The sequence below is a fragment of the Tachysurus vachellii genome, chromosome 7 (genome assembly GCF_030014155.1).
Source record: "Tachysurus vachellii isolate PV-2020 chromosome 7, HZAU_Pvac_v1, whole genome shotgun sequence".
In the NCBI taxonomy this organism is placed as follows: Eukaryota; Metazoa; Chordata; class Actinopteri; order Siluriformes; family Bagridae; genus Tachysurus; species Tachysurus vachellii.
Window position 1 is genome coordinate 2,854,661 of NC_083466.1, and position 12,025 is coordinate 2,866,685.

The 12,025-nt window shown below is 40.6% G+C and overlaps 1 protein-coding gene across 1 annotated transcript in view; it reads left to right on the top strand.

Annotated features, from left to right (window-relative positions):
- The first annotated feature begins 7,043 nt into the window (after nt 1-7,043).
- The window catches only part of hs6st1a (heparan sulfate 6-O-sulfotransferase 1a), a 111,825-nt gene continuing 106,843 nt past the window's right edge, over nt 7,044-12,025 (top strand). Inside the window, exon 1 of the mRNA XM_060873893.1 lies at nt 7,044-7,894. Coding sequence (XP_060729876.1) covers nt 7,389-7,894 — 506 coding nt within the window. The 5' untranslated portion in view covers nt 7,044-7,388. The remainder of the gene's footprint in view (nt 7,895-12,025) is intronic.

Consider the following 12,025-nt stretch of genomic DNA (forward strand, 5'->3'; position numbering starts at 1 on the left):
CTGCCTTGTGGATCTATTTCATTGGGGTCTAAGTGTTACTTATTTGCTTGTTTTTTTGAAACCCTCAATTAGTGCTTTAAGCAGCCTTTTATTAAGTAAAGCATTAAATAAAGTGCTGAAACTGTTGAACTCCAGGAAAGTGTTAGGACTGATTACAGAATTTCACACCTCAGTAGTCAGGAAAAGTTGTGGGTGTTTTTTTGTCAGCCATGATGTGGGGTACTTTAATGTGACTTGATGTTTTTGAATCGAATTGGATAGGGAAAAAAAAAACATGGGAATGTCTGGGTGTGCCTTGGTGTTGCACTATACTACATGGTGAACCTTTAATGCATGGTGAACATACTAAATGTACACTCACCGGCCACTTTATTAGGTACACCTTACTAGTACCGGTGTGGTCTTCTGCTGCTGTAGCCCATCCGCCTCAAGGTTCGACGTGTTGTGCGTTCAGAGATGCTCTTCTGCATACCTCGGTTGTAACGAGTGGTTATTTGAGTTACTGTTGCCTTTCTATCAGCTCGAACCAGTCTGGTCATTCTCCTCTGACCTCTGGCATCAACAAGGCATTTGCACCCACAGAACTGCCCTCACTGGATATTTTCTCTTTTTCGGACCATTCTCTGTAAAGCCTAGAGATGGTTGTGCGTGAAAATCCCAGTAGATCAGCAGTTTCTGAAATACTCAGACCAGCCCGTCTGGCACCAACAACCATGCCACGTTCAAAGTCACTTAAATCACCTTTCTTCCCCATCCTGACGCTCGGTTTGAACTGCAGCAGATCGTCTTGACCATGTCTACATGCCTAAATGCATTGAGTTGCTGCCATGTGATTGGCTGATTAGAAATTTGCATTAACGAGCAGTTGGACAGGTGTACCTAATAAAGTGGCCGGTGAGTGTGTGTGTATATATATATATATATATATATATATATATATATATATATATATATATATATATATACTTTTTCCTCTTAAAGAGCAGGCTGAATAAAATAACAACCCCATTCCCTATTATGAAAGTGAAAGTGACGTGACATACGGCTAAGTACGGTGACCCATACTCAGAATTCGTTCTCTGCATTTAACCCATCCAAAGTGCACACACACAGCAGTGAACACACACACACACCTTGAACACACACCCGGAACAGTGGGCAGCCATTTATGCTGCGGCGCCCGGGGAGCAGTTGTGGGGGTTCGGTGCCTTGCTCAAGGGCACCTCAGTCGTAGCCGACCCGAGACTTAGGGTTCACACAACCCACAACCTTAGGGTTAGGAGTCAGACTCTCTAACCATTAGGCTACGACTTATGAATTATGTTGTGAAACATTTAAAAGTTTATGTGTGCCAGTGAACTAATACTGTAATCATCTAGTCATGAATATCATATGATTCATAAGGTCACTTACTGTATAATATCAGATTCTTGAGTCTAAAAAAGAATGAGGTGATCTCAGTGACTTACAGATCCTTTGCATGGATTTTGTTGTCAGATGGGCTGCTTTGAGTATTTCAGAAACAAATAATCTCCTGGAAAATTGATGCACAACAGCATTCAGCATTTGACTGGAAGCCTATGATAACCAAAACAGTAACTACTCTGTACAATAGTGATGAGAAGAAAAGCACCTCAGAATGCACAACAACTTGGTTACGAGAGTAGAAGACCACATCTGGCTTCACTGCTGTCTTTAACACAGCCAGAAATGCATTTCTGAGTACAAACTGTCTTCCAGTCTTTAGATTTCTTCCCCTAATGCAATTTTTTATTTTTTTTTAGCTACTGGGATGTCAATCCCAAATATAGATCAAGATCAACACGGATGATGATGTTCCAGATACTTTGGATTCTGTGCATTTGTTCTAATTGTTCTGGCATGTTCTCTACCTAAGGCTATCTTAAAACCATGAATTCTTCCCCCTTTTTCTGAGCTATAGCGATAGCTGTTCTTCATGAGTGATTAGCTTCTCTGCCTGATTAAATGGGATGGATATGCAGGTCATGGTAGTCGGGTGAAGTCGCAGGCAACCAGAGACCCCTTCTTTATGCCTCTCAAGAAGAAGCACAAGATAAGCAGCTTTGGATGTCACATCTCTGTCAGCACTGTAAAAGCATTGACCATACTGTATGAATGCAGACTGTTGAGTTTCCAATACCAGAAAATTAGACGCTTGTATAACACTGTGATTTATGCAATACCAGTAGACTCCTAATCACACCACACTATCACTAAGCTTCAGAGATCTACACCTGGTATATCCCTGGGGACACCACCAGCTAGACCTCTTGGCTTAGAGAGGATTCAGGAAAGAACTCACCTAATACAAGTGCAAATAAATTGCCTCTGGATTTATCAGTTCACCTCATCACCTTGTCGTTCTTGGACTGTGGACACAAACCCACAGATATCCTGGATTTGCAAGGATATAATAACAGACGGATCCCTGGTATTTCAGGACATCTTTCTACATATCTAATCCAACTTCTCCTGGAAAATCTTATGCACAATCTTATTGACTCTACCCCCTGGAATTTTGGCTCAATTCCAAAATTCTCTACAACCATGGATTTTTTTTTTTGGTTTGCCGTAAGTTCTACTCGCTGGACGAAAGTTCTGGCTAAAAATAAAATTCCAGATATGCAGCTAAGGATTGTTTAAGCAACTAACGTGACTGAATGCTCACAATTGGTTACTTTCAATGCTTAACTATTGATGATTGGTTTCCATGACTATATATAAGTTCATTATTCCTGTTTAGATCCAGGATTTCTATGATCGCCTTTGGATATAGGGCTTTGGGAAAAATCTGGAATTGCCAAATCTTGGCCATGATATTTTTCAAGTATTTTGTCCAATCCACTGAAATATCTTGAAACATGTTGCTTTGAACCCCGTTCTTGCATTCGAGATTTGATTAATCTTGCATGAACCAACCGTGTAGCGCAGACAGACACACTTAATTAGATTTAACTAGGGAGTACAATCTGACACACAAGGAGACAAGCATTATGAGTACCATTTCATGCCTTATGATTTAACCCCTTCCCTTTCTACACATAAAGCCATTGACAATGACAACCTCCATGACATCCTTGCAGTTATGAGGTTTTAGGTATAGCTGAAAAGTCTGAAATGGATAATACATAGAACCAGTAGACGTGGATACACTTCCTCTAGAACCTGTATTCTCTAATACAGTCTGTCAAACAGGAATAGGAATATCAACAGGGACCAAGAAGACTGTGAAGACTGTGATGTCTAGTATTTACCCAGAGTACCTTGATTTAGAGGGACAAACTGAAGAACCTTGTAGGCTGCTGGATGATTTTTTTTAAACACTACAGAAAGTAGGCTGTGTATGGGAAAATACACATTGTTGTTCATTGTTTACTAGCACATTGTTCCATCCATCCATCCATCCATCCATCCATCCATCCATCTATTCTCTACACCACTTATCGTACTGGGCACAGGGAACCTGGAGCCTTTCCCAGGCTACTCGGGGCACAATGCAGGGAACACCCTGGACCTACAACCCTGGAGGTGTTAGGCAAACCTGCTAATTACCATGCCACCGGGTCCCTACTTTGTTCCATTAGTGACAAAATTTTATGTACCTATTTGTAAAAATACAGCAGAAGGACTGGAGTCTTGGTCATGGGACTTGGACAGGTTAATTCGAATTTCAACTTGGACTTGTCTGAGTCTTTGTTGGACCTGTCTCAGGACATTGTTCTGTCCTAATATGGTAAAATGCAACTTACTAAGAAGTTTTTGTTTCTTGGGAAACATATCCTCGCTGTCAGGCGGAATCCTCGTATCTCCAAAACCGTTATTTTTCAGGAAATTAAAAAAACGCCGTACCTTATCTGCAGTGCACAGGGTTTAGTCCGCGTTGCAGTGGATTGTCTTCAGTGGACTGTCCTCAGACTAGCACCAGAACTAGCGGGGGTCAAGATTTTTTTTTCTTTGAGCCCAGTGTTTTGAAGACATTTACCTCAGAAGACGTGTTGATTCGTTGCGACTCTTCTTGAGGAGAAATATGCCGTGAAGCTCTCCCGCGGAGTGAGGAAGAGGTGGACAGTTGAAGTGTCCAATGGAGTTATGAGATTTGTGCTCAAGCTATTTTCAAGACTTTAGATTGGTTAATAACTTGTAAAAATAACAGACCCACGTGGGGACTGACCAATAGCATCGATATGTGAAAAAATATAAAATTGACCAAATTTGGACATACGAGGTTTCCGCCCGACAGCGTCGATAGCCTAATCATTGGTACAAGTGTAATGTTGACAACTACTTGAATTAAAATCTTGGCATCACATAGAATTTCCTCTTTCAGATTTGGTCTTGCTTTCAATTGTGCTTAATGTTGAGTTGAACCTTTTTGACTACATAAGACTCGTGTCTTATAAGTACAGGCTTAGTTAGTAAGGCTAGTACTGGTCTTGGACTTGATATGACGTTCTTGATGATAGTCCTTGATGATTTGCCTGTACCCCGTTTTGGAAACAACACAAATCCCTTTTGTCTTGAGAATCAATGACAATACTTACTTCAGAGCATCACGTAATGTTCCTGACATTTGCCAAACGAATTGAATTCATTTGAGCCAGCTATTTTTTGTTATTTAAGTTGTGTTTTGACCTACTTTTGAAGTGTGCACCAAAAAATAGTGTTTATCTGCTCGTATTTTTGGACGTTACATATATTTTGTCCTGCAGAGTGAAAATGCGAAAATTGGAAATAAGGGAGACAATAATGCTTTTCATAACTTGAAAAGTGAGCATCTTAGTATATGATCATAGCTTTCATGGAACTGGGCTTTAAATAACTAGGATCGTTTTATTTTTATTCTTTTTTTATTGGAGTTTTTTAGTGTACCTTTCTGAACACTGAGTCAGCCAGACAGAAAAGTGTCCTTATATAAATTGGACAGTTGAGTTGTGAGTCACTCGGCTGTCAGAAGCAGCCAACCTTGGAGCTCTCACTACCTTGTAATAAAACTCAATGTGAGGCTCATAATGTGACACTTTTTTATATAATGACTGAATAAATATGAACTAGCGAGCACGCTTGACTGGCTTATTGGTGGTATTTTCCAGTTTTCCATCCAACTTATCAGATCCTTGTTTCCTCTCTCTCTCTCTCTCTCTCCTCTCTCTCTCTCTTTCTCTCTCTCTCTCTTTCGCTTGTTGCAGATGGAGAACATGAATAATTGATACAGTTTAATGAGCTTGGTAATGACTGAGGCTGAATGAGAAACCAGCAAAAAACCAGCAGCATGGGAAGAAAGACTTCTGTTTCAAGTCGACTTAATGCTTCAGAAGCGTGATTAAGTTGTTAAGCAATTAAAACTTGGCCAAACAACTCATCCGAGGTAATGGTTTTCAGGCTAGCGGGCACTGTATTCATGTAAATAATACCTCTATAGTAATTCTATAGGAATTCTGTTTCCTTCCAAACTAATTTGTTCATAAATCATACTGTATGTATGAGCATTTAAACAAGAACCAGAACAGGTTTTTAACCTACTCACTATTGTGAACCTAAACCGAATGGTTTTAAATTGTACAACATAGTGATAAGCTACTGTGATTTTTATGTATGAAATATATCTTCAAGTTTGAATAGCTTTTTTTTTAATTTCATTTATACGAATATCCATAATCACCTAGGTGAAGTGTGAATACCCCAAATGAGCTGTCATGAGGAAAATAACTGAAGTTACTGAAACCTTTGTCTGGATCTGCTTCAAATAAAAACAAAGGTGTGTGTGTGTGGGTGTGTGTGTGTGTGTGGGTGTGTGTGTTGTGAAAAGACAGGAAGAGATAAAGAGCAAAATCAATGCAAATTCTGACAGGTGGAACAATACCCATTCAAACAGAACCTGCTCTTACCAATCAAGAGATTTTGGATTTAGAAATCTCCCATCTCACATTTCATCCCCCTCTTTAAACAATATCCTGTATTTGGTTTAGACTTTTAGTGAACCTTAGAAGCCCAGACACGCATTTCATCACTAACATGTGCCCTGAACACTGCCCACTAGCTGTGGAGTCACATTCAGGGAAAAACAAAAGACATACATGACATGAGAACAGAACAGAACAGATACATATTCTTTCTCTCTCTCTCTCTCTCTCTCTCTCTCTCTCTCTCTCTCTCTCTCTCTCTCTCTCCAGCATGCATGTTTTTCTCCTTGGTTCAGCTCATCAGCAAATCATGAGGTCCTTCATGAGCTGAGTCAGTGTTTCCCACCCTCTTCTCCTTCAGTCCCTGCACATTTTAGTGTTTTCTTGCCATAAAACTCCTGACTCATCAACTCATTAGCATACACTTCATAGATGGTTGTGCCACTGAGATATTTATTAAAATAAATAAATAAATAAATAAATAAATAAAATTTTAACAAATGTATAGTGCACAAGAACACTTGGTTGTTAATGTATAATATAGCATGCCTAAGTAAAATGTATTTATTTATTCATATAAATATATTTATTAATTAATTTGGCAATTATATCCATCTCCTATAAAAGTTAACAGCACACACACACACACACACACACACACACACACACACACACACACACACACACATATATATATATATATATATATATATATATATATATATATATATATATATATATATATATATATATATATATATAATTTTATTTTATTATTTATTTATTTGTAGTATTTGTAGTAATTATCATATTACACCTTATATGTTATTATATTGTATTTATGTCATTATTGTTATTCGAATTATATTATTCTCATTGTTATTTTCTTTTTTTTTTTTCTTAAGTGATTTAATAGCTTATTGTTTTCAACTCATTTTAAACTTACAATTGAATGCTAAAATAAAAACAAACAAACAAACAAACAAAAAACAAAACAAAACCGTGCAGTTATAAAGCGACGTCTCTTTCAGCGTGTAATCGGGAGCGCGCATTTTCTCTACACGAGTGGGTTGTGGGTTGAAGGGGGGTGGTGGTGGTGGAGGGGGTGGTGGTGATGGTGTTGGGACTGGTGCGCGCGGCCGTGCACGCAGCTGGCGCGAGGAGCTCCAAGTCGATAAGAGAGAGGACTTTAAATCCCGGCGATCACACGCGCTGCGTTTGCTTTCCGGTTGCGCGAAAGAGGAGGCTGGAGACCGTACGCACGCGGTCGGATTTTGAACGCTCGTGTCTCGCCTGTTGTTGTTGTTTTTGTTGTTGTTGTGTGGGTGTTTCTTTTGTTTTGTTTTAAACACGGAACACAGTTGAGTTGGTGTGCGCTGCGTGCTCCGTGGATGGGGCCCGCGCGCCGCCGCGCTCCGCTCCGCCAAGCGGGCCGATGGTAGCGCGCGACTCGCGCCGCACGGGACCATGGTCGAGAGGAGCGGCAAGTTCCTGTTCGCCGTCGTCGGCTCGGCGCTGTTTATGCTCATCCTCTATCAGTACGCAGCACCCGGTGCCGTGACGTCCAACTTCGGCTTACCGCGCGCCTATGCGTCCGAGGACGACGACGCCGACGCATTCCCCACGCCCGACCCACACTACGTCAAGAAGTACTACTTCCCCGCACGCGACCTGGAGCGCGCCGTCGACTTTCAGATCAAGGGCGACGACGTGCTTGTGTTCCTGCACATCCAAAAAACCGGCGGCACCACATTCGGTCGTCACCTCGTCCAAAACGTGCGTCTCGAGCTGCCTTGTGACTGCCGACCCGGCCAGAAGAAGTGCACGTGCTACCGGCCAAACAGCAAGGAGACCTGGCTGTTCTCGCGCTTCTCCACGGGCTGGAGCTGCGGACTGCACGCCGACTGGACCGAGCTCACTAACTGCGTGCCAGGGGTTATCAATAAGAAGGAGAGCAAACTGAAAAACCAAAGGTGACACACACACACACACACACACACACACAGTGAACTGTCTGTCTTCTTCAGCATCTGGATCCATCACCAGTTTCTATAATCATGTGCAATGCAATTATCATGTACATTGTTCTATTATATTACAATAACTATAGCTATGCTTACGCAATGTTTCCAGAGACACCAGATGCCATGGATCAGTGATGTATGAAAAGTTCTTCTGAGCAAAAAGAGCAAATTATTACTAAACTGCATCTTAAATTGCTGGCCGTCAGGGAAGCGGTCCAGAGCCCAGGCGGGACGAGAAGTTCAGAAGGGGGTTACGTTTATTTCATTTTATTTGGTCTGATGATTTTGGTCCGAGTTTCCGCACCCACTGACATGTGGCTTTCGTGCAAGTTTGTTATGTAGGTCAAAGAAATCAGGTGCACAAGAAGAAAACGGGGGGAGATGAAACATTTTCTATGCTTTTCCCCCAGGCTTGAACTTTTAGTACCTATATTATGTAGCGTTCACCTGGAAATGTGGATAGAATCGATCTATCTATCTATCTATCTATCTATCTATCTATCTATCTAGTCAAATAAGATGCTCACAATATTTTGTTTTTTTGGACAAACGGACAAAAGATGAATTAATACATAGTGTATTACATATCTTTCCAGCTGTATACACACACACACACACACACACACACCCGTGCTAAATAAAGTAAAGTCAATGTTCGAGATTTTGCTGTTTAAGTAAAAGCAGGTTGTAAATCTCCCCAATATTACATTAATTCTTATAGAATCTTGCTTAACTTGCCTTACGCTCTGTGTATGTGTGTGTGAGTGTGTGTGTGTGTGTGTGTGTGGCAGGATCAATTCGATGTAGGAACGTCCCTGATGTGCAGTAGGAGTGGAAAATTACTGTGTAGTAAAACGGCCCTCTTGTAAACACAGGAGACATTCCAGCAGCGTTGACTGGGGTTTCAAAACAGGCCTTGAGTCAACCGGACGCGTAAATCCGTTTTAATATTCCCTGTCCGTCATCTCTGTGCTCTCGGTGGTTTCCCCAAAACGTGAGGAGCAGAACTAATCGTTACGCTTCTATACATTTATTTTTAGATAAGAGGCTGGATTTCATGCAGAGCGATAAATTTAATGTACAGTTGATTTAAATTCACACACACACACACACACACACACACACACACACACACACACACACACACAGAGCCATTTCATTGAATATTTCTAATCAGAAACACAGTGAAGTAAAACGATTATTTTCATTTAAGATAAAACAGATATTGCTGAGATATTTACTTATTTCAAAGACAAGTTAACGTCCTTTACAAAAGACACGCTTGAAATTCGAATAGAACAGGAATATTTCCAGCTTTTTTTGAGTAAAATTGATTAAAACATATACGCAACATTTTTACTTTATTTCTCGTATTAACACGTATTAACGCCCGTTTTTAATTTAGCTATAAGGGATAAAGACAGAAGCTTCAGTCTACTTGAAAAACAAAAACGACGTAAATGACAATTTTTTTTCTCTTTTACTTCAAGTAGCAGTTTGTTTCTTGAAAACTGGCCAATAGAAAACAAGTGGGCGGGGCTACAAAATGGAGTAGCTGCTTATTACTGTTGATTGGTGGAAAAAAAGCTGTTATTTTTTTATTTTATGTGATAAAATCGTTTCTATTCTATGCCGGTTAAGAATGATTTGTTAGCAATGTTTGTGTATGATATCCATCCTTGATTAAATTGATGATAGAGTATACTGAGTATTTTAAGGTCAATTTTAATAGACGTCGCACTACGGTTGATCTGGAACAACCTTTCACTTTTTCACACAGCGAAGAACACCTTAAAAGAGCAGCACGAGTCGTTTGGACGTCAAAGCCTAACATTTCATCAGGGCTGAATTCATTCCTGTGATACCAGTGCTTTATTTTATTGGCAACTGCTTTTATCCAGCATGTCTTAGCAGTGAGGCAGAATATGATTGTGTATAGATGATCAGTTGAGCGTTAAACACCTTAGTCAAGGGCACTGTAGTGACTTTGTGGCAAACTCGTCTCACAACCTTCTGGTGATCGTTTTTTTGTCTCCACTAAAGAAAGAAATTTTTGTCACTCATTTAACAAATCAAAAAGCAATCTCTTTCTCTCTTTTCTTTTTCTTTAGAATGTTCTTTTAATGACAGGCTGCTTTTTTGCTTTAAATGAGCAAATTCACCAAATTTGGGGGGGCACGGTGGCTTAGTGGTTAGCACGTTCGCCTCACACCTCCAGGGTTGGGTGTCCGATTCCCGCCTCCGCCTTGTGTGTGTGGAGTTTGCATGTTCTCCCCGTGCCACGGGGGTTTCCTCCGGGTACTCCGGTTTCCTCCCCCGGTCCAAAGACATGCATGGTAGGTTGATTGGCATCTCTGGAAAATTGTCCGTAGTGTGTGATTGCGTGAGTGAATGAGAGTGTGTGTGTGTGTGCCCTGCGATGGGTTGGCACTCCGTCCAGGGTGTATCCTGCCTTGATGCCCAATGACGCCTGAGATAGGCACAGGCTCCCCGTGACCCAAGGTAGTTCGGATAAGCGGTGGAAGATGAATGAATGAATGAATTCACCAAATTTGTTTCGCATACACGCTAACACCGCAAAGAGCTAACGATTTTATGGAATTCTGTTATTTTCAGATTATATTTTACTGACTATCTTTCGTTTGCGAAAACTTTCAACTCTCACAAATTGAAATCTGTGAAAATGCTCCCCGCTACGATGTTCCGAAAAATGTCCGAAATGATTATGCGACTTCCTGTTCGAGTGGAAAGTTCCAAATTTAATTTAATTTAATATGCGTGGATGTGGTTATAATTTTCTAACTTATAATGGACGACTTGTGGAGATTCTGATTTTGATATGGAAAAATAATATGATTTTTTTTTTCTCAGAAGTTACACTCTGCAATTGTAATGGCACCCCAATCATGGAGCTACTGTATTACCACTTGCATAAATTCTATATTTATCCAGGGAAGAGCTTGAGACAGAAGTGTGACATTAGCTTGATTTAACCCTGACAAAACTTGCGCATGTCTGTATCTACATCCTCTAATGACACAATATTCATTAATATCGTTAAAAAAAGTGTCATATGGAAGATAGTAGTGAGTGTGAGGTGAAAAAAAAACGCATTATGCACTTCTGTGATGCGGTCTGATTAATGCATCAGAAAGCGCATGGTGTTAGGAGTTTATTTCTGATCCTTCACACTCTTCTCATCTTACCTATTTAAAGATATTGCAGCAGATTTCGACTCCCAGGCCAAGAAACTGGCCGAGAAAACAGCCATAACACTGCTGTCATTCTTTTTCATTTTAAGAGGCTCTCACTTTATCCATTCTCTCTCTTTCTCTCTCTCTCTCTCTCTCTCTCTCTAAGGTGTCGTTTTCTAATCAAAGACTCTAGGTAATTTTCTGCATGCGTTCCAGCTTTAGGGGGATGGAGCTGCACAGAAGATCAGACATTCCAGTTGAATATATTTCCATGGAAGATTTGTTGCAATAATATACGCTGCCTATTATTAGCGCGTGTATTATATTGTCTCTCCGGAGGGCTGGATAGCATGAAAAAGCCGCAGTACTGTGGGCAGTAATTAGTACAAATTGACAGATTTGAATTAGCATGTTTGTCTGTATCTTGTATGTGAATATATACTGTATGTAAAGCTCCAGGTCTGCCAGGCAGGGATGAAATGATTCGTGGGTAAAACGGGGTCAGTAGCTGATACAGTGAGGAGAAATGGGTGAATTAGAAAGCACCAGGGTCACAGATTGATATTGTTCAAGAGCTCTTCAAAAGTGCTTGATACGGCAGAAAGGAGAGATGGCCTCTGTCGAGGAGGAATTACGGGAAATCGCTCTACCGTGGCTGCTCAATGACTCTACAGTCAGGAGATATTAGCAATTATTCATATCAACACGAGACGCATCAGTTCCATTATTCTCCTAAACGAATACGAGTGCGAGTATGATTTTTGATACTCGCCGACGCTGATAAGTCCCGTTAAGCAATCAGGGCATTCATGGCATTTAAACAGTATCTTGGAGATATATAGCACAAGCAAGTAGAGTGCACAGAACAATAATCTGTGAGCGCGGT